At 44.6% G+C, this 27,071-nt stretch overlaps 1 protein-coding gene across 1 annotated transcript in view; it reads left to right on the top strand.

Moving 5' to 3' along the window:
• The window catches only part of LOC118388463 (plexin-A2-like), a 64,491-nt gene extending 37,832 nt beyond the window's left edge, over window positions 1–26,659 (top strand). Inside the window, exons 5-32 of the mRNA XM_035777565.2 lie at window positions 301–401; window positions 6,480–6,603; window positions 6,746–6,899; window positions 7,049–7,145; window positions 7,961–8,075; window positions 8,265–8,465; window positions 9,171–9,267; window positions 10,055–10,254; window positions 10,926–11,077; window positions 15,375–15,492; window positions 15,652–15,788; window positions 16,189–16,356; window positions 17,297–17,390; window positions 17,536–17,775; window positions 17,890–18,033; window positions 18,216–18,450; window positions 18,570–18,712; window positions 18,925–19,193; window positions 20,024–20,090; window positions 20,457–20,603; window positions 21,429–21,588; window positions 21,726–21,829; window positions 22,655–22,751; window positions 22,879–23,072; window positions 23,175–23,344; window positions 23,468–23,680; window positions 24,009–24,159; window positions 24,529–26,659. Coding sequence (XP_035633458.2) covers window positions 301–401; window positions 6,480–6,603; window positions 6,746–6,899; window positions 7,049–7,145; window positions 7,961–8,075; window positions 8,265–8,465; window positions 9,171–9,267; window positions 10,055–10,254; window positions 10,926–11,077; window positions 15,375–15,492; window positions 15,652–15,788; window positions 16,189–16,356; window positions 17,297–17,390; window positions 17,536–17,775; window positions 17,890–18,033; window positions 18,216–18,450; window positions 18,570–18,712; window positions 18,925–19,193; window positions 20,024–20,090; window positions 20,457–20,603; window positions 21,429–21,588; window positions 21,726–21,829; window positions 22,655–22,751; window positions 22,879–23,072; window positions 23,175–23,344; window positions 23,468–23,680; window positions 24,009–24,159; window positions 24,529–24,624 — 4,188 coding nt within the window. The 3' untranslated portion in view covers window positions 24,625–26,659. The remainder of the gene's footprint in view (window positions 1–300; window positions 402–6,479; window positions 6,604–6,745; window positions 6,900–7,048; window positions 7,146–7,960; window positions 8,076–8,264; window positions 8,466–9,170; window positions 9,268–10,054; window positions 10,255–10,925; window positions 11,078–15,374; window positions 15,493–15,651; window positions 15,789–16,188; window positions 16,357–17,296; window positions 17,391–17,535; window positions 17,776–17,889; window positions 18,034–18,215; window positions 18,451–18,569; window positions 18,713–18,924; window positions 19,194–20,023; window positions 20,091–20,456; window positions 20,604–21,428; window positions 21,589–21,725; window positions 21,830–22,654; window positions 22,752–22,878; window positions 23,073–23,174; window positions 23,345–23,467; window positions 23,681–24,008; window positions 24,160–24,528) is intronic.
• The last annotated feature ends 412 nt before the right edge of the window (window positions 26,660–27,071 follow it).

Raw genomic sequence — 27,071 nt, 5'->3', positions numbered from 1 at the left:
TCAACCTAGTGCTGAACGCCCCACAATCAATTAACGGAATAAATCAGATTTCACATACTACCAGGCTTTTCCCCATTTCCTCCTCATGTTTACTAAGTCAACAGGGACACTATTTCAATGGATACATTACATACTGTACTACATAATGTATCACACACAATTATCCAGCTAAACAAATAATGAAGCAGTTATATAGTGCAATATGTTTTACACTAATTGTAAATGATGTGCTGTTCATGTGAATGTTGTAGGTTCCATGGCCTATGTTAAGCGTCTGAGCCTTCCTCTGGTGTGTTGTAGGTGACCCAGGTCCCAGTGGAGGCCTGTGAGCAGTATGGGACCTGCGGAGAGTGTCTGAGCTCTGAGGATCCTCACTGCGGCTGGTGTGTCCTGCTCAACATGTAAGTCCACTACTACACTATTCTCAGAAGGCACAATGACCTTTTTTTAAAAAACACAAATCACATAATTTCCCAAGAAAAAAGGAGTAAGAGGTCATACAAGCCCTCAAATACAAAATGATGCTACAGAGCACACAGATAACAGCCTGTCTGTCACTGCTGGTATGGAGGGGCAGAATGACTGAGATAATGGGGACAGAGCACAGAGAGACAGAGAGTAGTGCAGAGCGTAACCAAATGGACTGCTGCAGTCTCTAGAACATTTAGGACTGTGAAAGAGGCTTATCTTCGATATCTTAATTATCTGACCGCCAGGTTAGCTTACGTAATAGAACAGGACAGAGCAGAAGAGATTCAGAAGATTAAAATCCAGGCAGTGTTTCTGAAAATACACTGAAACAGACCTCAGAAAGGATTAATGCATTATAATATGTAATTTGCATTTCAGCAATCTCTACGATCATCATTATCTAAATTGCAGCTCTTGGAGAGCCCTCTCTATGTTATCACCCCACTTGACTAGCAAAACACAGAACATATTTAGCCTAATTACTTTATTCCTCATCTATTTTCATAAGTGCATTTTCTGCTCCAATTCCCACGATTATACTTGTATGTATGCCACTTCCATGAGCTACTATTGACTGTCTAGCTACTGTTAACTGAATGGTTTCCTAAGTGTAATAATCACCTTGTCACTCTACAGTAAAACTGTTAGAAAATGCGACATGCAGTCACTGTATATGCCCACCCAAAGCAGGTTGAGGTAAAGCACCACGTGCCATATAGGGGCGTGTGTGTGTGTATGTACAGTTGAAGTTTGAAGTTTACATACACCTTAGCCAAATACATTTAAACTCAGTTTTTCACAATTCCTGACATTTAATCATAGTAAAAATTCCCTGTCTTAGGTCAGTTAGGATCACCACTTTATTTTAAGAATGTGAAAAGTCAGAATAATAGTAGAGAGAATGATTTATTAAAGCTTTTGTTTCCTTCATCACATTCCCAGTGGGTCAGAAGTTTACATACACTCAATTAGTATTTGGTAGCATTGCCTTTAAATTGTTTAACTTGGGTCAAACGTTTCGGGTAGCATTCCACAAGTTTCCCACAATAATTTGGGTGAATTTTGGCCCATTCCTCCTGACAGAGCTGGTGTAACTGAGTCAGGTTTGTAGGACTCCTCGCTCGCACACACTTTTTCAGTTCTGCCCACATATTTTCTATGGGATTGAGGTCAAGGCTTTGTGATGGCAACTCCAATACCTTGACTTTGTTGTCCTTAAGCCATTTTGCCACAAGTTTGACCCCAAGCATTCTTCCATTGTCCATTTGGAAGACCCTTTTGCGATCAAGCTTTAACTTCCTGACTGATGTCTTGAGATGTTGCTTCAATATATCCACATAATTTTCCACCCTCAGGATGCCATTTATTTTGTGAAGTGCACCAGTCCCTCCTACAGCAAAGCACCCCCTCGACATGATGCTGCCACTCCCGTGCTTCATGGTTGGGATGGTGTTCTTCGGCTTGCAAGCCTCCCCCTTTTTCCTCCAAACATAATGATGGTCATTATGGCAAAACAGTTCTATTTTGGTTCATCAGACCAGAGGACATTTCTCCAAAAAGTATGATCTTTGTCTCCATGTGCAGTTGCAAACCGTAGTCTGGCTTTTTTATGGCGGTTTTGGAGCAGTGGCTTCTTCCTTGCTGAGCGGCCTTTCAGGTTATGTCGATATAGGACTCGTTTTACAGTGTATATAGATACTTTTGTACTTGTTTCCTCCAACATCTTCACAAGGTCCTTTGCTGTTGTTCTGGGATTGATTTTCACTTTTCGCACCAAAGTGCGTTCATCTCTAGGAGACAGATTACTTCTCCATCCTGGCTGCATGGTCCCATGGTGTTTATACTTGCATGCTATTGTTTGTACAGATGAACGTGGTACCTTCAGGCATTTCGAAATTGCTCCCAAGGATGAACCAGGCTTGTGGAGGTCTATTTTTTTTCTGAGGTCTTGGCTGATTTCTTTTGATTTTCCCATGATGTCAAGCAAAGACGCACTGTTTGATGGTAGGCCTTGAAATACATCCACAGGTACACCTCTAATTGAGTCAAATTATGTAAATTAGTCAGAAGCTTTGAAAGCCATGACATAATTTTCTGGAATTTTCCTAGCTGTTTAAAGGCACAGTCAACTTAGTGTATAAATTGACCCACTGGAATTGTGATACAGTGAATTATAAGTGAAATCATCTGTCTGTAAACAATTGTTGGAAAAATGACTTGTGTCATGCACAAAGTAGATGTCCTAACCGACTTGCCAAAACGATAGTTTGTTTAACAAGGAATTTGTGGAGTGGTTGAAAAACCTAAGTCTATGTAAACTTCCGACTTCAACTGTATATGTGGTGTGTTAATGTCTAAGAGTCCAGGACAGGAGAACAAACAGCACTATCAGGCCTAACATGGAGGGGGAGATGAAATAAAAGGGAATGAAAGGGCGCCTGAGATGAAATGGGTATCCAGGGGCACTTCAATTGATAAGAAGCTAAGAGGTTAGTATCTATTCTCCCTATGGATACCGGCTGTATCAAGGAGCCAACAGGAACAACAACCATCATTGGGTTTCCATTCTGCCTTCATTGTCTTGTAATTACTGTTGAGATCTCTGTGTGCTTTAAAGGCTCCCATGAGATGTCACCCTCGACCACATCTGAGAGTCCATTTAGCACTGTCTCATCCCACAGTGGACATTACACATGTAAAAGAGAGACACGCTCTATTGTTAGATCCCCGTCAAAAGGAAGAGTGATCGCTGAGAGATGCAACCTAGAGAGCCTCTAATTCTTTTAAAGGCCCAGTGCATTCAAAAATGTGATTTATCTGTGTTTTATACAAACTGAGTATACCAAACATTAGGAACACCTTACTAATATTGAGCTGCACCTCCCTTTGCCCCCAGAACAGCCTCAATTTGTCAGGGCATGGACTCTACAATGTGTCAAATGTTCCACAGGGATGCTGGTCCATATTGATTCCAATGCTTCCCACAGTTGTGTGAAATTGGCTGGGTGTCCTTTGGGCAGTGGACCATTCTTGATACACACAGGAAACAGTTGAGCGTGAAAAACCCAACAGCGTTGCAGTTCTTGACACAAGCTGGTGCGCTGACACCTGCTACCATACCCTGTTTAAAGGCGCTGAACTATTTTGTCTTTCCCATTCACCTTCTGAATGGCACACATACACAATACATGTCTCAATTGTCTCAGGACTTAAAAAATCCTTCTTTACCTTGTCTCCTCCCCTTCATCTACACTGATTAAAGTGGATTTAACAACTGACATCAATAAGGGATCATAGCTTGGATTCACCTGATCACAGCTGGATTCACCTGATCAGTCGTGGAAAGAGCAGGTTTTCTTATTATTTCGTATTCTCAGTGTATATTTCCTTACTATGAGATTAGAATAAAATTCTTATAGTTTTATTTTAGTGTTAGAGCTGTTTAAAAGGACCGTGTGAACTTTCAGCCTGTTTTAGTGGGATGGAGTTTTGGCATAACATGTAAATTAGGAAATATACCGATAAGAAAGGGAGTTTCAAACCTCTCTGCCAATGAGAGGTCGTTTTCAGATTTCCCTCCCCACTCAGACCACTCCCAGACTTTTGCTAAGAAGCTATTTTCTTTGCTAAGAAGCTAATTTAGTTTCTTTTAGACTATTTTAATTTAACACAATCACGGTAATGTACTTAATTGTTACTCCTAAATGATTTTATATTGAGATAAAATGGTTGCATTGGACCTTTAAGTGCAATGTTTGTGTGCATTTTGAATGTCTAAATCTGCACGTCCCAAGTTACCACAATTTGTCATTTGAAGAGATATGTCTTCATAGTGGTGGCACAGGGCTACTCATTTCTCCTAAGTGAAAATGTTCTATTTTCCCCATCCCTCTCTTCATTTTAATTCCATGTTGTCGCTGTCACTTGTCCACTAAAGCTTAACATTGTTGTCATATATCGCCTACCAGGTGCCATTGGAGAGTTCCTCAATGAGCTTGACACCTTGATAAGCTAATTTTTACAACGATGGCTCACCACTCATTGTACTGAGCAACTTCAACCTCCCACTCCTTTCCTCTTTTGAGCTCACCCTTCCCCAGTCCTCTCCCACTCTCAAGGCAGGCAATGCTCTTGACCTCATCTTTACTAAATCCTGTTCACCTACTAACCGTACTACAACCCCCTTGATATTTCTGATCACTACTTGGTTTCCTTTTCTCTCCCTCTCTCCTCCAACTCTACCCACTCAGCCCCTACCCAGATGGTCCTGTACATCAATCTTCACTCTCTCTCTCCCAATACTCTCTCCTACTCTATCCTATCAACTCTACCTTCTGCTAAATCCCTCTCACTACTGTCCTGATTCAGCCTCTTCGACCCCACTGACCTCCATTTCCGCATCCTATGACTATCGCTGCATCTTTCCTCCCGGCCGGCTTGGCCCTCCCCTCCTGCTTCGAGGCTGAGTGACTCACTGCAAGCTCATAGAATAGGATGCCGAAATGTATCAATTAAACTCACGCACATGGAATTGTTCCAAAAGCCGATCAGTAACCCGCCAATAACATCAATTTATTTCCATAGTAATAGGCTGTTAGGCTATTCCCATTCCCTGCTTTATATGGCCTGTGTAAGGCCTAAATGTCTCACCGCCCACAAAGCTTAATTGAAGTAGTAGCACAATACAACACAACAAGCTTCTGGGTTTTTAAAAAATATATATAATTTTGATTTGAAACGTTTCCTACTCACAACATGATTGTTCTGAAGCGCGGGTTGTAAGAATATTTTCATTCGACCAGCCATCTGATTTTTTTGCGGGTCAACTGTGGGAAACCGTGAGTATCCGACGTGATGCAGGACTCTACCTTCAGGCTATGCTCAATCCTTACACTCCATCCTGAGCACTCCGTTCTGCCACCTCTGGTCTCTTGGCCCTCCACCCCTACCGGGGGTCAGCTCCCGGTCAGTTCAGTCAATGCTCTCTCTGTCCTGGCACTTCATTTCAAAATAATGTGTATTTTATACTAGTACTGATTTGCTGATAACTACAGGTAACTGACAAAATAAAATAAACATCAACAAAAAGTGTCTTAATAGGGTGTTGTGCCACCACGAGCCAGAACAGCTTCAATGCACCTTGGCATAGATTCTATAAGTGTCTGGAAATCTATTGGAGGGATGCATTTTGTTGATGGTGGTGAAAAAAGCTGTCTCAGGCGCTGCTCCAGCAAGTGTTCATTTGGGTTGAGATCTGGTGACTGAGACGGCCATGGCATGTGGTTTACATCGTTTTTATGCACATCAAACCATTCAGTGACCACTCGTGCCCTGTGGATGTGGACATTGTCGTCAGCATTTTTATGCATGACCCTAAGCATGATGGAATGTTAATTGCTTAATTAACTCAGGAACCACACCTGTGTGGAAGCACCTGCTGTCAACATACTTTGTATCCTTGATTTACTCCTTGATTTAGTGTTTCCATTATTTTGGCAGTTATCTGTACTTTATTGAGGGAAAATGTACTTACTGCAGCTGTGAAATGTGGTTGTCTCACCTAACCAATTAGATGAATGCAGTAGTTGTAAGTCGCTCTGGATAAGAGAGTCCGCTAAACGACTAAAATGTCAATGTAAAATGTTAAGTAACCCTTACACAAAACACTCACTGCTTAAAATCCATTTATCCCATCGTACAACTGGATTTCCTTCGGCAGAGCAATCCAACCAAACTGATAGGGGATCAATTTCCTTAAAGGAAAATACCACGCCAAAACTATCTTGGTATTTGTTTCATTAGTCCAGTGTTGATACAGTCCCTAATTCCCTAATTGTTTTGCATGTCAGCAATCAAGTTTTCAATGTATGGAACTTTCAATATACAGAAAGTGTCACAGTATGATGCGTTTTGCATTGATGTTGTTTAGATGTTCCTTAAAGGAAAATGTTTATCTCACATGTGCAGTAACCGGTAAGAATGAATAATGTCCTGGTTCCCATCTACAGGTGTGCCAGAAGAGACCAATGCCAGAGAGCAGAGGAGCCCTTCCGGTTCGCCACTGATATCGAACGTTGTGTGAAAGTTATTGCTCACCCAGACAGCATTGCTGTGTCAGCACACAGTGTGCCTGTAAGTCAACAGTTAATTATTTACTTCTGATCAAAGTGATTCTGACGTGGTCTGAGTCTTGATGGTGGGAAGAAGTCCTCAGTGTTTCATGATAGACCAGACTGTTCCAACCCAGCTATCTCTCTCTGCTCCTCTCCTATAGCTCCTGCTGGAGGTGAGCAATGTACCTGACCTCTCAACTGGGATCACCTGTTTATTTGGAGAGCAGACCGAGGTGGAGGGCCATGTCAATGGCAACAGAGTCATGTGCCTGTCCCCATCTGCCAAAGAGGTCCCACACATACCTGAAGGACAAGGTGACAAAATATATAGCTCCAACATAGAACGTATTGCTCTGTGATCCTCAGTGATACATATGTGACTCTTTTACAGAGGACCAGCAGTCTGAACAAAGCCAACTACTATACTACCAATCTCCTCTCTTCCCTCTGCTTTTCTCCATCAGACTGGTTGGGTGTTGCGCTGCGTCTGAACTCTAAGGAGACAGGTCAAATGCTGGGCAGTACAGAGGTCAAGTTCTATAACTGCAGCGTGCATCACACGTAAGTTCATTTCCCGGCCCACACGTTATCTGATGCATTCAAAAGATAGTAGGGCCCAACCTCATTAGGACATTGATGTGGACAAAACCCCACTTAAGATCAGGCAGATGGGTAACCCCTAAGTTCAAATGACCCATCCATTTTGATTTACGTCAACCTAAGGCAGATAACCCCGCATTGTTAGCTTGTTTAGTTCTACTTAGTGTTTCTAGACTGGTTCCCTGAGGAACAGTGTACATACTGAGTAGTATGAGTACATACACCTAAACATAGTTCCCTGACCGTGACCTTCAGGTCCACTAACATAATAGAAATACAGTCCAAAGGCAAATCATATCCGTTTGATCAAAATTAGGTGTCCATTAGCAAACTGGTCAAAGACAGTAGCTAGCTGTGGTTAATATTGTACTCTAAACAGCCTCCCCCTCCCCACTCTGCCTCACAAAGCACAGCACAGCAGCATCACATCAGCCTCCATAATAAATTATCCTGTGTCTGAAAGGACCTGGCAGGCCAGTTCTATGTATACAGAGCTGTTACAGAACATACTGAATTACTGTGTGCTGGTGTCTAATTACTGCTCTCTCTGCAACACTGCTGTATTAACAGTATGTGTTAGTGGTACAATGTTGAGGAAACAGCCTAACCTCTCCATGAACTGTATAATGTTCAGTTAACTGTATGTAATTAGGAACTTCCGTTCTCTAAGAGCATGTGCTTGGCCACAGAGTCTCTAGAAGCATTGGGATGTCTGTTGGCTGGTTAGTCATATGATGTGTGTAACATGTCCATCTGTCCCTCTCCTTGCACTGCAGGTGTCTGTCCTGTGTGAACAGTACCTTCCGCTGCCACTGGTGTAAATATCGCAACCTGTGTACCCACAATCCTTTCAGCTGCTCCTTTCAGGAGGGCCGGGTCAACGCCTCAGAGGTAGCTACATGGCTACTGATAAACATACACCAGATTAACAGTATTTTCTTGTATAATGCACATTAACCCATGTTTTCGTTAATCCATATTTCCATAACATGTTACTCTTTAGGCAATCTATCTTTATAATTTAAAAGACCTTGATAGACCCCTGCTGAGGTCATTTGACTCTTGGAATATGTTCTCTAGGACTGCCCCCAGCTGCTGCACTCTGGGGAGATCCTGATCCCAGCAGGGGAGGTGAGACCCATCACCCTGAAGGCCCGGAACCTTCCACAGCCCCAGTCTGGCCAGCGGGGGTACGAGTGTGTGCTCCACGTCCAGGGAACCAACCACCGTGTCACCGCCCTGCGCTTCAACAGCTCCAGTGTGCAGTGTCAGAACAGCTCGGTACGTACTGTGACTGCGTGACCCTCTCTAACACTCCCCCTGGCACCAGCCTCAGCCTGGTTGTGCATTATCCAGGACCATTATCTATAGTCTAGTGAATTACATCTGAGCTCGTCTCTGAGAGCAATCTGAATCTGATCTCATCCCACTGAGATGAGCTCAGGTTTGCCATGTCTTGATCAAATAAGAAGTAGGTTGTCTGCAGCGGAATGACTAAAACATTTAATTTATGTCTGAAACCAAATGTTAGTGTCATTCAAAGGTGCATCTAGGTCCACGTAATAGGGACACGTAATAGGGACACGTAATAGGGACACGTAATAGGGACACGTAATAGGGACACGTAATAGGGACATGTAATAGGGACACGTAATAGGGACACGTAATAGGGACATAATTAGTTAGTCGACAGTGAGGATGAGTGTCAGACAGTGCTGTATAGACTACATGACACACAATCCATTTTTAATGCATCTATACCTCACTCTTCTATCTCACGTCCAGTGAAAAGCCCATTTTCCTCAGCACTAGATGAACAGCCTCTCGATTCCCCGCAGAGTCCTGTCCCAATATGGCCATGCACAGTGGAGAGGAACAGACAGTGATCATAGAAATGACAGGTGGTTAAAAGCCTCATCTCTCTCTCTCTTCCTCCCTCTCCCACCCCTCTTTCTCTCCCTCTTCCTACCTCTCTCTCTCCGGCAGTACATATATGAGGGTGTGAGGATCAGTGACCTGGCAGTGGACCTCTCCATCATTTGGAATGGCAATTTCATCATCGACAATCCAGATAAGATTAAAGGTGCCTCTGCCATCCATCACTGTCTGCCATGGCTGAGGAGTGGAAAGCTCTTACTCTGGGATGGATGGGGTTTAGCCCACGCCAAGGCTTTCACTCAGCCTTGGGAGAAAGTTCACATGGCACTCTCTACTGTGTTATTAGTCCTAGCCATTATCCTGCTTGAGTGTGTATTTGGTTTTAGAATAGTGCCATTCAATATCTAAATACTGTAAAATTTACACTAACTATATAAAACATTAGGAACAGATGCTTTTTTCACGACATAGACTAACCAGGTGACTCCAGGTGAAAGCTATGATCCCATATTGACGTCATGTAGATGAAGGGGAGGAGACAGGTTAAAGAATATTTTTTAAGCTTTGAGACAACTGAACCATGGATTGTGTATGTGTGCATTCAGAGGGGGAATGGGCAAGACAAAACATGTAAGTGCCTTTGAACATGGTATGGTCGTAGGTGACAGGTGCACCAGTTTGATTGTGTCAAGAACTGCAACACTTCTGGGTTTTTAATGCTCAACAGTTTCCAGTGTGTATCAAGAATGGTCCACCACTCAAAGGACATCCAGCCAACTTGACACAAGTGTGTAAAAGCATTGGAGTCAACATGGGCCAGAATCCCTGGGGAATGCTTTTGACACCTTGTAAAGTCCATGCCCCAGTGAATTGAGGCTGTTTTGAGGCCAAAGGGGGGTGCAACTCAATATTAGGAAGTGTTCTTAATGTTTTGTACACTCAGTGTACAAGCACTGAATGTAATTCAACTGCGGTCCTCCTGTATTCCACAGTGCACCTGTATAAGTGTGGTGCCCAGCGGGACAGCTGTGGCATGTGTCTGCGGGCTGAGAGGAAGTTCCAGTGTGGCTGGTGCAGTGGAGAAGGCCGTTGCACCATGAGGCAGCACTGCCTGCCCATCAGCCCACACGCCAGCCGCTGGCTCGACGTGTCCACCAGGAACGTTAAGTGTACCAACCCACGCATAACTGAGGTTAGTCAGTCAGACCCTTATCTTTTACAACTAACCCCTACTTTAACCTTCACCATTATCCATCATATGGCCTTAGTGATAAGAGGCCATCTCAGAAATAACCAGTAAAATACATTGAGATCAGTCCTTAGACATGAGCAAGACTGGTGGTAGCTTGTGGAATAGACACCGGCTGGAATGCGGTTTTAACCAATCAGCATCGAGGATTAGACCCACCCGTTGTGCCAAATTAATGCAACCTTAAGTTATGCCCTATGCACCCTATTTTGTGGGTGGCAATGAGTGTTCTTGGCCCCAACACACTGTTCATTTTTTAGAATGAGAGAGACACAGTAGGTCAGACAGCCACAGAGAATTACTGCTCCAACTTCAAAGAGCCATGAGCCTTTGAAGTCCCTGTCACATTATTAGTGTTTCAGTGGCAGTCTGGGAGTGAATTGATTCAGACCCGGACTGCTACTGCCTTCTGCTGGGAACTGGGAGAGCACTGCTCAACAGGCCTGAAGGCTCTTTGTGTGGTCAAGCCATTTTAGATAGAGCCTCTGCATAGTTGTTTTTGTGCATAGTGATGCAATGCATTAATCTGTTATCATGTATTGAAAATATTACACTACTTGTGTGCTGCCACCATAAATCTGTTCCTTCTCCATGCCCCCCTCGCCTTCCTGTAGGTGAGCCCAGTGGCAGGGCCTCCAGAGGGGGGAACACTGGTCACCATCCAGGGCCTGAACTTGGGCCTGTCCTTCTCTGAGCTGGTGGGCAATGTGGAGGTGGCAGGGGTTCAGTGTACCCCACAGGAAGAGGGCTACATCACTGCAGAACAGTAAGAACCAAAACGTACAGGATCACCCAGACTCCCCATAGCCTTAACACCAAAACCTAACCCTAGCCCTAAACCTAACCCTAACCCTAAAACTAACCATAACATTAATTCTAACCTGAACCCTAACCCCCCTAGAAATTGCATTAGACATTTTGGGGACAAACAAAATGTCCACAGTTGGTTTTGTTTGTTTACTACTCTTGTGGCAACTTCTGGTCCCTACAAATATACAGTTGAAGTCAGAGGTTTACATACACCTCAGCCAAACACATTTAAACTCAGTTTTTCACAATTCCTGACATTTAATCCCAGTAAACATTCCCTGTTTTAGGTCAGTTAGGATCACCACTTTATTTTAAGAATATAATAATAAAATGATTTTTGTTTTGCTTTTATTTCTTTCATCACATTCCCAGTGGGTCAGAAGTTTACATACACTCAATTAGTATTTGGTAGCATTGCCTTTAAATTGTTTAACTTGGGTCAAACTTTTCGGGTAGCCTTCCACAAGCTTCCCAAAAATAAGTTGGGTGAATTTTGGCCCATTCCTCCCGACCGAGCTGATGTAACTGAGTCAGGTTTGTAGGCCTCCTTGCCCGCACACACCTTTTCTGTTCTGCCCACAGATTTTTCTACAGGATTGAGGTCAGGGCTTTGTGATAGCCACTCCAATACCTTGACTTTGTTGTCCTTAAGCCATTTTGCCACAAGTGCACCAGTCCCTCCTGCAGCAAAGCAACCCCACAACATGATGCTGCCATCCCCGTGCTTCACGGTTGGGATGGTGTTCTTCAGCTTGCAAGCCTCCCCCTTTTTCCTCCAAACATAACTATGGGTCATTATGGCAAAACAGTTATATTTTTGTTTCATCAGACCAGAGGACATTTCTCCAAAAAAGTACGATCTTTGTCTCCATGTGCAGTTGCAAACTGTAGTCTGGCTTTTTTATGGCGGTTTTGGAGCGGTGGCTTCTTCCTTGCTGAGCGGCCTTTCAGGTTATGTCGTTATAGGACTCATTTTACAGTTTATATAGATACTTTTGTACCTGTTTCCTCCAGCATCTTCACAGGGTCCTTTGCTGTTGTTCTGGGATTGATTTTCACTTTTCGCACCAAAGTGCGTTCATCTCTAGGAGACAGAACGCGTCTCCTTCCTGAGCGGTATGACGGCTGCATGTTCCCATGGTGTTTATACTTGCATGCTATTGTTTATACAGATGAACGTGGTACCTTCAGGCATTTGGAAATTGCTCCCAAGGATGAACCAGACATGTGGAGGTCTGCAACTTTTTTTCAGAGGTCATTGCTGATTTCCTTTGATTTTCCTCAAGATGTCAAGCACAGAGGCATTGAGCTTGAAGGTAGGCTTTGAAATACATACACAGGCACACCTCCAATTGACTCAAATGATGTCAATTAGCCTATCAGAAGCTTCTAAAACCATGTCATAATTTTCTGGAATTTTCCAAGTTGTCTAAAGGCACAGTCAACTTCGTGTATAATCTTCTGACCCACTGGAATTGTAATACAGTGAAATAATCTGTCTGTAAACAATTGTTGGAAAAATGACTTGTGTCATACACAAAGTAGATGTCCTAACTGACTTGCCAAAACAATAGTTTTCTAACAAGAAATTTGTGGAGTGGTTGAAAAACGAGTTTTAATGACTCCAACCTAAGTGTATGTAAACTTCCGACTTCAACTGTAGTTAAACACGTCCACACACACAGACACAAACACACAAACACACACACACACTATAACTAATGATGAACATAAAGATATACAGGTTGCAGCAGGCTTTCTTTAGTGTGCTGAGGAGTAGAGAGCAGAGCTGTTTTGTGTGCCGTTGTGAGGCTGAAAGCACTGCTGTAATTGAAATGCGCCGCATGTCACTGACTGCAGAGACAATCTGTTAGCCATGTGTTTCTCTCACAGCCATGTAATTCGATTGGGCCATGGATGAAGGGACCTTATTTATATCCTTGTATAAAAAAGGAACATGCCAGCAGAAAAACTGAAAACTCTCCTGACAGCAGAGGGTGGAGAGAAGAGGATTCATTGGGTCCTGTTGTCGGGGTGAAAGGTTTATCCCTAAGACTTAGCAATACTTTTCTGTGACTATTAATTTAGACCCCATACAGTGCTTTAAAACATGTCATTACAAACATAAATGTTATTGTAGGTCAGTTTGTATAATGACTTATTCATTGCGTTCTACATTATCTTATTGACCTGACAGGCTAACTGATTTATCGAGAACACACTGTTGCCATGGTGATGGAGGTAATGGTGGGTAGTGAATGTGGTGGAGTTTATTATTGCTGTTATATTGGTGCTTTTGGTTTTTCATTAGGAAGAAAGATGGCCCTCCATATTGACCTACCACTTCTATGAAAGTCTGCTTCAATCGCATTGTCTAGAGAGCAACAGAAAACAACACTTTTTCTTCAATTGAAAAACGTGAACAGCACAGTAATCTCTTTCTCTCCCTCCTTTCTCTCTTCCTTTTCTCATTTTCTCCCTCCTTTTCTCCCTCCTTTTCTCCTTTTCTCCCTCCTTTTCTCCTTTTCTCCCTCCTTTTCTCTTCCTCCCTCCTTTTCTCCTTTTCTCCCTCCCTCCTTTTCTCCATCATTTTCTCCCTCCCTCCTTTTCTCCCTTTCTCCTTTTCTCCCTCTCTCCTTTTCTCCCTCCTTTTCTCCCTCCCTCATTTTCTCCTTTTCTCCCTCTCTCCTTTTCTCCCTCCTTTTCTCCCTCTCTCCTTTTCTCCCTCCTTTTCTCCCTCCCTCATTTTCTCCTTTTCTCCCTCTCTCCTTTTCTCTCTCCTTTTCTCCCTCTCTCCTTTTCTCCCTCCTTTTCTCCCTCTCTCCCTTTCTCCCTCCTTTTCTCCCTCCCTCCTTTCTCCCTCCCTCCCTCCTTTCTCCCTCCCTCCTTTTCTCCCTCCCTCCTTTTCTCCCTCTCTCCTTTTCTCCCTCTCCTTTTCTCCCTCTCTCCCTTTCTCCCTCCTTTTCTCCCTCCCTCCTTTCTCCCTCCCTCCTTTCTCCCTCCCTCCTTTTCTCTCCCTCCCTCCTTTCTCCCTCCCTCCTTTCTCCCTCCCTCCTTTTCTCCCTCTCTCCCTCCTTTTCTCCCTCCCTCCTTTTCTCCCTCTCTCCTTTTCTCCCTCCTTTTCTCCTTTTCTCCCTCTCTCCTTTTCTCCCTCCTTTTCTCCTTTTCTCCCTCCCTCCTTTTCTCCCTCCTTTTCTCCCTTCCTCCTTTTCTCCTTTTCTCCCTCATTTTCTCCTTTTCTCCCTCCTTTTCTCCCTCCCTCTCTCCTTTTCTCCCTCCTTTTCTCCCTCCCTCCTTTTCTCCTTTTCTCCCTCCTTTTCTCCCTCCCTCCTTTTCTCCTTTTCTCCCTCCTTTTCTCCCTCTCTCCCTTTCTCCCTCCTTTTCTCCCTCCCTCCTTTCTCCCTCCCTCCTTTATCCCTCCCTCCTTTTCTCCCTCTCTCCTTTTCTCCCTCTCTCCTTTTCTCCCTCCTTTTCTCCCTCTCTCCCTTTCTCCCTCCTTTTCTCCCTCCCTCCTTTTCTCCCTCCCTCCTTTCTCCCTCCCTCCTTTTCTCCCTCTCTCCTTTTCTCCCTCCTTTTCTCCTTTTCTCCCTCTCTCCTTTTCTCCCTCCATCATTTTCTCCTTTTCTCCCTCCCTCCTTTTCTCCTTTTCTCCCTCCTTTTCTCCCTCCCTCATTTTCTCCTTTTCTCCCTCTCTCCTTATCTCCCTCCTTTTCTCCCTCCCTCCTTTTCTCCCTTTCTCCCTCCTTTTCTCCCTCCCTCCTTTTCCCCCCCTTTTCTCCTTTTCTCCTTTTCTCCCTCCCTCCTTTTCTCCTTTTCTCCCTCCTTTTCTCCTTTTCTCCCTCCCTCCTTTTCTCCCTTTTCCCCCCTTTTCTCCTTTTCTTCTTTTCTCCCTCCCTCCTTTTCTCCTTTTCTCCCTCCTTTTCTCCCTTTCTCCCTCCCTCCTTTTCTCCTTTTTTCCCCCCTTTTCTCCTTTTCTCCTTTTCTCCCTCCCTCCTTTTCTCCTTTTCTCCCTCCTTTTCTCCTTTTCTCCCTCCCTCCTTTTCTCCTTTTTTCCCCCCTTTTCTCATTTTCTCCCTCCCTCCTTTTCTCCTTTTCTCCCTCCTTTTCTCCTTTTCTCCTTCCCTCCTTTTCTCCTTTTTCCCCCCTTTTCTCCTCTTCTCTCTCTCTCGCTCTCTCTCTCGCTCTCTCTCTCTCGCTCTCGCTCTCCCTCTCTCTATCTATCTCTCTCTCTGTGTGTGTGTGTGTTCTGACAGGATTGTGTGTAAAATGGCCTCTACGTCTCAGGGAAGTGCACCTGGTCCAGTCCAGCTGTGTGTTGGTGAATGTAGACCAGAACTACGAACTCAGTCCTCCCAGCTCTACTCCTTTGAGGTATGATCTGCATCTTAAACCATACATAGAACACATCTCTCTACCACAGTATTATTGCTTTGGAACCGTTTGTTCTCATACACTATCATATCATGTCATCAACAAAAAGTCCACAAAGTAGCATGCCATGCGGACTATTGAGAAAATTATTTTTCATAGACCCCTACCATGGTGGGACTGACCCCTGGCCGAGGGCCTGAGTCTGGGGGCACTAAGGTCACCATCGTGGGGGAGAACTTGGGTGCTGGGAGCAGTGTGAACGTTACCTTTGGAAACCAGACTTGTGAGCTGTACAGGTGAGTGCACAGGAACAAGCCAACCCGAGAACACTCTACTGAAGCTCCTACAAAGACCCTTATATAAAAGTGGGGACTTGATGAAAGTGCCTGTGGAAAAGCTGAAAGCCAGGACAGTGCATTGTTTTCTACTCTTCTTTTTAGAGATCTATTTAAAGATCAAAAAGGGTCCTCATTGTGAGTCTCAGGAGGGTGAAGAAAAGGCACCATTAGCTAGAAATCCTCTAATTACTATGTTTCATCTCTAACGAGGGAGGGGCAGACCATAATGCTCACTTGCCCCGCATTGTAATGTGCATAACTCACTGTAGTAGAGTTAAGATTCCCACCACGGTAAAGAGCAGGTACAGACAGAATCAAGAGAATTGAACCCTATTGGTATTCCTTGTTGGTTTTCCAGGCGGACCATGTCGGAGATCGTGTGTTTCTCGGCACCCTCTGTGACGGGCGCCACCCTGGTGCAGGTCAGTCTCAGTGTAGATCTGGCCATGGTGCCAGGAAGCCTGGGCTTTGAGTACATCGAGGATCCCACAGTCCAGCGCATCGAGCCAGAGTGGAGCATCACTAGGTACAACAAACCTCCCAGCTAATAAGTTGTGTGTCCAACCTGATATTTTGATAATATTTTGATAACCTCCTATTTATGCCCCCCCCCCACCCACCCCCTCCATTTGGTTCAGCTATATATTACTGAAGAATAAGGTGAGGGAAGGTGCAAGGAACCACAGCAGCCTGCTCTGCTGGCCTTCCAGTCACATATTATGCATGATGGTTGGTGCAAGGCTCTATGTGACTTGACACAGAGACAGCCAGCCAGGGAGAACTGGTGCAGCGGCGTGGCTACTTGCTTTCTACTCTGTCAACTGACAGGGGATTTCACAGACTTATAATCAAAGTCCCATCGTCTCATCATCTGTGTGCAGTCACACCATGTGGCCACCTAGGCTTAGGTATCCTTTGAAGTGTGGGAATGATTGGATTCGTCTCAAGCTGACTAGACAGATGTGCCCCTTTTTCAGTTAGTTTCTCTCTTCTCTTCAGGTGGGTCTCTATTCCCACACTCTCAAAAATGTCGGCGCTCTACATGATATTGCGGCTAGTTTGTTTGTGTTAATGGCATCTACATATATGTAGCACAATCATGTAGCTTTCATGAAATGCCAGCCATGGATACCTGATAGATGAATAAATAGGAAGCCACCTGGCAGAACCGTTCAATCTAGCCCTATCTGGCCAGAACAATTAGATGTTTTCTTAGTACCAAAGCACAGTTCAATGCAAATTAGGTGTTTTTGATAACGACAGGAAGCAGAGGAAACTGTTTGTCTTAGCTCACTTATTCTGAGGCTTTTGATAACGACAGGAAGCAGAGGAAACTGTTTATCTTGGCTCACCTATTCAGAGGTGTTTGATAACGAAAAGAAGCAGAGGAAACTGACAGTTTATTTGCTCACCGATTCAGAGGCCAATATGGATGTGTATATATGTGAATGCGTTGTGTTTCATAGTGGACACACTACCCTGATGGTGACCGGGACCAACCTGGATGTGGTGCAGGAGCCGAGGGTCAGGGTCAAGTACGCCGGCCACGAGTCTGTCAATGTGAGTCTGTCCACTGATAACATAGTAGGATATCTTTTTCTCCTGTCCAGTATCTTGTACTCATAAATGGTGGCCAATTATAATGTCAAAACTCTTGACAAATATTTCTTTGCTTGTCTGACACTGTCCGTGGATCTCTCCCCAGGTGTGTAAGGTGCTCAACACCACCACGATAATCTGCTTCGCTCCCTCCCTGAAGGCAGAGTACACACTGGAGCAGGAGTCAGTGAAACACGTGGAAGAGTTTGGTTTTGTTTTCAACAATGTGCAGGCCCTGCTCACCTACAACAGTACAAGCTTCATCTACTACCCCAACCCTTACCTGGAGCCCCTCAGCTTGTCTGGGGTGCTGGAGCAGAAACCTGGCTCCCCCATCATACTCAAGGTAGGGCAGCCCAGCCCAGCCTAGGGGAGCCCGTAACTGTAGCACAATTGTCATGAGATGATGAGTTCTATCTACTGACCTGATGGATGTGGGGTTTCCCTCTCTGTGTTGCAGGGGCGCAACCTGGTGCCCTCAGCATCTGGAGGGGCCAGGCTGAACTACACTGTGCTGATCGGGGACACACCCTGCTCCCTCACCGTCTCTGACACACAGCTCCTCTGTGAGCCCCCAAACCTCACAGGCCAGCACAAAGTCCTGGTCAGTCATTCTGTCTGTCTAAGTCCAGATCTAGATAAACTATTAAGTAAAATACAGCTTGACCAAGGTCAAACAAATGTATAAAAGGAAACTATTGTTCAGTATGGTTTCCCTGTCTGTTAAAGTCTATTTGATTTATGGCCTTTGTACAGGTGTGTTTATGGTTTATTGCCAATGTACAGGTCCAGGTGGGTGGTCTCCACATCTCTCCTGGTGCAGTCCACATCCGCTCAGACAGCCTGCTCACCCTCCCCGCCATCTTCAGCATCACGGCTGGAGGAGGCCTGCTGCTCATCATCGTCTTCATTGTCCTCTTGGCCTACAGACGAAAATCGCATGAGAATGACCTCACTCTCAAACGCCTGCAGATGCAGATGGACACCCTGGAGTCTCGGGTGGCTCTGGAGTGCAAGGAAGGTGAGTCTGACCAGCACCTAATCAGACAACTGAGAAAAATATAATGCTGATAACTTCCAAATTGCTAGAATATGGACTAAATTCCTCCAATCATTCTCATTCTCTGTAATTGTGCCCAGCATTCGCTGAGCTGCAGACTGACATCAACGAGCTGACCAGTGACCTGGACAGGGCTGGGATCCCCCACCTGGACTACCGCACCTATACCATGAGGGTCCTCTTCCCTGGCATTGATGACCATCCTGTACTCAGGGAGCTGGAGGTAACCAACCGTTACCACCACTACAAACTTGGCCACACCTGACCCCTTGTCGTCTACTTTAACTGTTAATGATTTGTAGAATCAGAATATCTAACCAACACAACCGATATGGCATACATAGGTGAATCATTTTACAATTGGGAGACAAAACGGATCATAAGCCCGACGCAAGATCCCTCTACTCTCTAACTGGGGATTATGTGTGTGTGTAGGTGTCTGGAAGCGGGCAGCAGGGTATGGAGAAGGCCCTGAAGCAGTTTGCCCAGCTGGTGAATAACAAGGTGTTCCTGCTGACCTTTATCCGTACTCTGGAGCTCCAGCGTTCCTTCTCCATGCGTGACCGCGGCTACGTGGCCTCGCTCATCATGACTGCGCTGCAGGGACGTCTGGAGTACGCCACCGACGTGCTCAAACACCTCCTCTCTGACCTCATCGAGCGCAACCTGGAGAGCAAGAACCACCCTAAACTACTGCTGCGCAGGTACAGATAGATAATGCTAGAGCAGACAGGTGAAAGACAGGAGCAGTGACAGTGGAGAGAGGGAGAGGGGAAGGAATGCAGTGTAGACAGCCATTGTCAGTCTGACTTATCCTCTGTGTGCAACTCATGAAACATTCAGCCGTAGCGCACGTTTCCTCCCCTCTACCTTGCTTTCTTCTGCACATTGTTTTTCCAGGACTGCTAAATCTTTCATAGGAAAGTTTGGGGGAGCACTCAGTCTGAGACACACTCATTAAATATAGGGATAAGTTAACATGGGAGGTAGCAAGGCTGACCTTGTTAGCCCAAACAATCTGCACTCATGAAAAGACAATGAAATGCAGGCAATGAGAAAGAAGTGACAGCCAGGTATATAAGTATGATGGACAGAGCATGAGCAAGTTAGGAGGCTGCAATACAGATATATGGTTAACTCTAAAGGGAGGCAAAGGGCTAATATTTAACAGTTATCTTTGACGTTGGATTGCTTTATCAGATATAAGATACACGTATGTTTTTAGTGTGGTATTTGTCTATTGATACATAACAAATCCGTTAATCTTGCACACACAGCATTTGATGATGCTGCTGACACAGAGAAAGGACACAAAGTAGCTTTTGAAGAATTATGTCATGGCCCAAATAGGTTCTATTCTATAGCAGCAGCACTCAGGTTCTGGTGTGTTAGTCCTCTGAGACCATGCATGTTACTTTTACATAAACATTTTTTTTTACCTCTTAATAAGCATTTTGTCTATCTACATGATCAGACCAATCTACCTTTAGACATCTACCTGTTAAAAATGTATCCGTCTGTCTCTTTCTTGCAGAACTGAGTCAGTTGCAGAGAAGATGCTGACAAATTGGTTTGCCTTCCTCCTTCACAAATTCCTTAAGGTAAATATCAATGACTTGGAACCTCATCACTGCAGATGTCAGCTTGATGTATTACTGCAATCCTCTAATGATTCTTATTGATTATACACCTGATGGATTTCTATGTGCATTTGGATTACACCTGTGCCCCATGATGTGTGTTATGAATATGTTTTATGAACAATGTAGAGCAATAATGTTCACCTCAGAGGTCAAGCAGGTCTTATTGGTCTCTACAAATCAATGCTAAGCAACCTGGAGTTTAGAGTTGATGACTCATGCTCTGTTCTCTGAATCCCAGTCATATGGGGGTGAATAGCTCACAGGCATGTCTCTCCTCTCCTGCCTCGCTCAATCCTCTCATCCTCTGTTCCTCCCTGGACAAAGGAATGTGCAGGTGAGCCTCTCTTCATGCTGTACTGTGCCATCAAGCAGCAGATGGAGAAGGGACCTATAGACTGCATCACCGGGGAGGCGCGCTACTCCCTCAGTGAAGACAAACTCATCCGCCAACAGATTGAATACAAGACCCTGGTGAGTCAACATACCACACAACAATTTGTCTTCGATGTCAGATTCCATTAAAACCACTTGGAATATTTTCTCAGTTACCACCATGATAGTGGAAAGCTTGCCTACATGTCGTTCTGCCACTGAGTAAGGCAGTCAACCCATTGTTCCCCGGGTGCTAAAGACGTGGATGTCGATTATGGCAAACCCCCGCACCTCTCTGATTCAGAGGGGTTGGGTTAAATGCGGAAGACACATTTCAGTTGAATGCATTCAGTTGTACAACAGACTAGGTATCCCCCTTTCCGCTTACAACACAGCTGGTAGGCAACATGCTGTGCTCTGTAAATATCAACTCATGGTGCCCTTATGTTAATTAGCTGAATAAGGGAGAATTAATTTGCTTGATAATAAAATAGTAAAGAGCCAAAAGAGCCAAATAATATTTTACATGCCTTTCAGTGACACAATCAGCTAAGAATTTAATGAGATTATCTAACCAGGGCCAGACAGTTCCGGGTCTTTGCTTGGCTACTGGGGGAATGGTCTGTAGCTAAAGCAGAAGTTGGGTGCAGCAGCAGTGTGCCTCATCCCCCAGGCTGAGAGCAGCCCAGTGACAAGATGACACCTCTCTGATCGCCCTGTCGGAGAGGTTGTGTTTCATTACCCGTTTAGTGCCCTGCTGGAGCTGGCAACCCAGCATCCAGCTGAAAGTGTGAAATTACATTTCTGGCCAAAGCTGTGAAAGTGATGGCACACAATGAGAGACTCCTCCATGCAGCCAGTAGACCAGTGTATAGAGAGGGACAGTAGGTAGTGCTGACATCTCTCTCTCTCGTCCCTACTCAGACTCTGAGCTGTGTAAACCCAGACAATGAGAACAGCCCTGAGATCCCTGTCAAGGCGCTCAATTGTGACACCATCACCCAGGTGAAGGAGAAGATCCTGGATGCTGTCTGTAGGAACATGCACTTCTCCCAGAGGCCCCGCGCTGCAGACATGGACCTCGGTGAGTCAGACTGGCTCCAGTCGGAATGAATGGATGACCTACAATAACTGATATTAAGATAAACAAGTGATTTTTCTCTGTCTGATTGTTTGACTTATTGACTCATAGATGTACCCCTGTGTTTATATCCCCAACAGAATGGCGCCAGGGGAGGACGGCACGTGTGGTGCTGCAGGATGAAGACATCACCACTAAGATTGAAGGCGATTGGAAAAGACTCAACACCCTCATGCACTACCAGGTCAAGCCACTCACTCCCCAATCCCCATCACACACTTCACTAACATGAATGTACAGTATGTTGTCCTCACTGCTTCCTCTGGCCATAGTAAACCAAACTGATCCAACTCTTTCATCTCCTGTATGAGTCAGCTGCTTCCTCCTACAGGTAAATCATGGGGGGTGTTCATAACAGCTCCAAATAGTGCACAAGTAGAAACACATTACAGTCAATCTCACTCTATACCCACAAATGCTCTGACTCTCCAGCTGGGGTGTAAAACACGTTTGTATGATGCCAAGAGACAAATACGTTCAGCCTTGGCTGCCACACCAGGAGAGAGGTTTGAAAGAGGCGTAATGTGTTGATAAAATCTATCAAGGATGTGAACAATTTTCCTCAATTACTTTTAGTCTCTCTGGTGTGTACCTGGTTCTGTGTGACGGCTGAATCTGCAAAGCAGCAGCAGCAGTGACTTCTGCTCATGTTGGGAGCCTGCTTTACTGCAAAAGGCATGCACATAGCATAAGTGAGCAGACCCTATAGGACATTTCTCAGCATGAAATGGGTATCACACAAAGCATCATCCATGGCATTTATAGCATAGCAAATGATATCTAAAAAATAGTCCTGGCTAGATCACTGCAAATGCATGTTTTATTTTACAGACTGTATTAACAAGTTCATTATATATCTCAAATAGTAAATTATATAACTCCTATAGGTCTCATCAGGCTGGATTCATCATATCAATGTTTCTGTGGAAATCATTCTGACCCAATAATGTTGAATTGGGAATGGGTCAAACTGACATGAAGCCTTGTTTTTCTCCTATGAATCCTGCAGGTGTCAGACCGCTGTGTGGTGGCCCTGGTGCCCAAACAGATGTCCTCTTACAACCTGCCCTCCTCAGCCAGCTTCCCACGCAGCATTAGCCGATACGGTCAGTCAGTCAGGGCTGCCCTGGAGCCACCATCACCACCACACCACTCACTTACATATTCATTATTCCACCTGACCTGCTGATGTTCCTGCTCATGTTTTGAGACCGTCCGTCCGTCTGTCTGCAGATGTACCGTTCCGCTCCAACCCCACCAGCCCTGACAGCCCTCACTCCCGCGTGCCCATGCTCACCCCGGACATGGAGAGCGGGGTGAAGGTGTGGCACCTGGTCAAGAACCACGACCACGGGGACCAGAAGGAGGGCGAACGCGGCTCCAAGATGGTGTCAGAGATCTACCTGACCAGGCTACTGGCTACTAAGGTATTACCTCACCCTCTCCCAGAGCATCTTAGCAATTACAGATTCAGTAAGTATGTTCCAACGATATGGTGTGCTTTTAACATTGCTGTGGTGTTTTGTTAGGGTACGCTGCAGAAGTTTGTCGATGACCTGTTTGAGACGTTGTTCAGCACCGTCTGCTGGGGTAGTGCTCTGCCACTCGCCATCAAGTACATGTTTGACTTTCTGGACGAGCAGGCTGACAAGCACGGCATCCATGACATGGACGTTCGCCACACATGGAAAAGCAACTGGTGAGGGAGCGCAGATTTAATATGCTACTTGAAAGCAACAGCACAAAATAATGAATTTATACTGATTGTCTTAATATGTAGCCTGTTTGGAAAATTGTATTTCTCGTCCTCTCTCTGCCCCAGCCTGCCTCTGCGCTTCTGGGTGAATGTGATCAAGAACCCTCAGTTTGTGTTTGACATCCACAAGAGCAGCATCACAGATGCCTGTCTGTCTGTTGTGGCGCAGACCTTCATGGACTCCTGCTCTACCTCAGAGCATCGCCTGGGCAAGGACTCACCCTCCACCAAGCTACTCTACGCCAAGGACATCCCCCACTACAAGAGCTGGGTAGAGAGGTGAGGTGTGTGTGTGTGTGTGTGTGTGTGTGTGTGTGTGTGTGTGTGTGTGTGTGTGTGTGTGTGTGTGTGTGTGTGTGTGTGTGTGTGTGTGTGTGTGTGTGTGTGTGTGTGTGTGTGTGTGTGTGTGTATGTTAGTTGCATCACTCAACTGTGATGTTATTAATTTGATTCTTAGTTATTATTTCCCACTGAAATGACTGCGGTAGACACACTTTATTAGCCAGACTACCTTTATATCTTACAGTCACACTTGGGCTGACAGAACAGCTCTAACCCCCAGGCTTGATGGTTGCTGACAGTACAGTGTGTCTCTGTCTCCCTCTAGGTACTACGCAGACATTAACCGCTTGCCTGCCATCAGCGACCAGGACATGAATGCCTACCTGGCCGAGCAGGCCCGCCTTCACTCCAATGAGTTCAATGTGCTCAGTGCCCTTCACGAGATCTACGCCTACGTCAGCAAGTACAGCCAAGAGGTGAGGCCCTATACTTCAATATCGTTACACATTATAGTAGGAGGGCATGGTGCCATTCAGAACATATGCATCTAGATTCAAACTATTATCAACGTATCCCTTAGCCTGTCCATGTGTAGTAACATGAGGGAATTTGCAGCACAAAGTATAGTAACCTTGTGATTCCCTGCCTGCTTTGCTGATTTCGTGTGTGTGTGTGTGTGTGTGTGTGTGTGTGTGTGTGTGTGTGTGTGTGTGTGTGTGTGTGTGTGTGTGTGTGTGTGTGTGTGTGTGTGTGTGTGTGTGTGTGTGTGTGTGTGTGTGTGTGTGTGTGTGTGTGTGTGTGTGTGTGTGTGTGTGTGTGTGTGTGTGTGTGTGTGTGTGTGTCAGATCATTGAGGCCCTGGAGCAGGATGAGCAGGCCCAGAAGCAGCGGCTGGGCTACAAGGTGGAGCAGATCATCGCAGCCATGTCTGTGGAGAGCTGAGACAGACATACAGATGTGTGTACTCAGAGACACACTGCCATGACAAGGCCCAGGACACAGGCCACAAACTGTCAGCAGAGCAAGCACACCCAAAAGCCACAGGTAAAGTAAAAGGGAACTGCAGAATAATTCCGCCTGAGTGCTCAACAAGGGAAGAACATGGATAGACAAGCAAATTCACCAAGTACTGCTGTTCTCTTTCTGTTGGCTGCAATGAGACCACATGTGGAGGCAAAGACAAAATAACTTTCTGTTTTTACTTCAAAAACAAAATACATTTATGTAAGTATGAACTAATGACATACATATGATAGCCTTGGCCTTGGACTGGCATTTCCACTTCAGTGGACAAGTCTAATAAGCCTTTATGAAAGCGTATGAAGGCTCTATGAAAGCGTATGAAGGCTCTATGAAAGTATATGAAGGCTCTATGAAAGCGTATGAAGGCTCTATGAAAGCGTATGAAGGCTCTATGAAAGTATATGAAGGCTCTATGAAAGCGTATGAAGGCTCTATGAAAGCGTAAGAAGGCTCTATGAAAGTATATGAAGGCTCTATGAAAGTATATTAAGGCTCTATGAAAGTGTATGAAGGCTCTATGAAAGTTAGAATTTACTCTGAGTTTGGGTGGCAGCAAAATGTTATCCTGAATCTCCATGTCATCCAAGGTAGCATCATTTTTTGGGGGGGGCTACCTCTCTGCCTGACACTCAGCTTTCCAGACACAACGCTATTATTACAGGTTGAGGGTTCAATTCCATTTTTGCATACTTTGGGCTGGATCCAACCAAATCTGCCTTAGCAATGGTTACACAGTTACACTGCCTACAGCCTGTGTAAACATGTGCCTAAATCTGGACACTGGGTGCATGGCGAGTGGAGGTAATCTGGTGCCCAAAATCTTTCTGTGAATCTATTTATGCTATTGTGTAAATACTGCAGAGCCTATTTGATTTAATTAATTCATCAGAATTCAATACATTATAAACAGAACACATCTATAGAGAAAGCCATTACAAATATATAATTTATTTAAAATTATCACTTCAGTTTGTTGACCTCTTAGTGCCAAAAGTTTATCATACTAGGCCGAAATGCCCTGTAGACAAAGTAGGAATTATATATAAAATTGTTGAATAAGGTGGTCGGTCTTAAGTTATTAAGGCACTCTGACAGACATGAGGGAAGTGAGGGAAGAACTAGATTAGCAGTGACCCAAAGAAGCCAAATGGTGCTTTGGGAATCATTCCATAGAGCTGGAAGATTAATGACAGCTAACTACTTCCTGTGGGCCAGATAATTTTCATCCTGGTTAATGAGACTTCTCAGCCATCAGTCATTGTTTACACTGAACATGATACTTGAATTACATTAGATCTTTGTGTAATATTTTCGGAGAATCCTCAGGCTTCCACATCGCATGCTTTTAAAGGTGGACACTCGAGATTCCAGTTGCATCAAGTAGTCTGTATCATTCTTTTAAATGTCCCAGTAATGTTATTACAGAATGAGATCAAAATGACAGAATAGCCATTTAAATGGTTTGATTTTCACATATTCAATTACTCATAATGTTTGCTGCTGCATTCATTGAGTACAATCTTAAAGATGGATATTATACAACTGGACACTCCAGAGGATGGCTTTAATCCAGGGTTTGTGTTTATCTTTATCTGCATTGAAGACATTTATATTACACTCCTGGTGATTTCTCCGTTATTCTACAGTCATTGTAAAATGGTTTAAAAAACGAAGAAGTTAAAGAAAAAAAGAAAAAACCTGTCATGTCCTGTTTGTGTAAAAAAACAAAATGTTACAAATATTCCCTCCCACTATTATAGCTACACTGTTTCCTGTGTGACGTTTTGATGATGATCATTTAGAAATGTGTTGTGCAATAAACTGTAAGACATTTGAACATGGAACCTTTTTAAAAACAATATTTTATTGTATAAATATTGTACATACAAAACACTCCTATTTTGCAAGCAAATGATTCACTTTGTACTGTTGCTATACATTAAAAAGTCAACTTGAGGAAATACATTTGTCTGGATTCTTTTACAGCAATAATGTGTTTTTGAATTAGCAGGAAAGAGTCATAGCTAGAATGTGAGAGCCTTGAGGATGTTACTAGTAGCTTACAGATATGCATATTATTTTGGCCAATATTTTGGACCAACAGAATAGATGGCATTGACTCCGACTTGGACCATCTCCCGATCCTCACGATGAAGCTAACATGCAGTGGATTATCCACTCAAGCATTTTATGTTTCATAATTCATGGCCGTTCCACTCTGTGTTCCCATTCTCACACTGGAGCCAATGTCTGATGCTGTTCTTAGGGAGGTGATTTATCTGTCTGCCGGCGTAAGCAGCCCTAGACAACCCAGCCCTGTAGCCTACTCTACTCACCATGCTTAGGCCGCATTAGCATGCAACTTG

Source organism: Oncorhynchus keta, chromosome 10 (assembly GCF_023373465.1).
Source record: "Oncorhynchus keta strain PuntledgeMale-10-30-2019 chromosome 10, Oket_V2, whole genome shotgun sequence".
In the NCBI taxonomy this organism is placed as follows: Eukaryota; Metazoa; Chordata; class Actinopteri; order Salmoniformes; family Salmonidae; genus Oncorhynchus; species Oncorhynchus keta.
The sequence above is the reverse complement of the archived record's forward strand: the minus strand, read 5'-3'. Positions and strand labels throughout refer to the sequence as shown.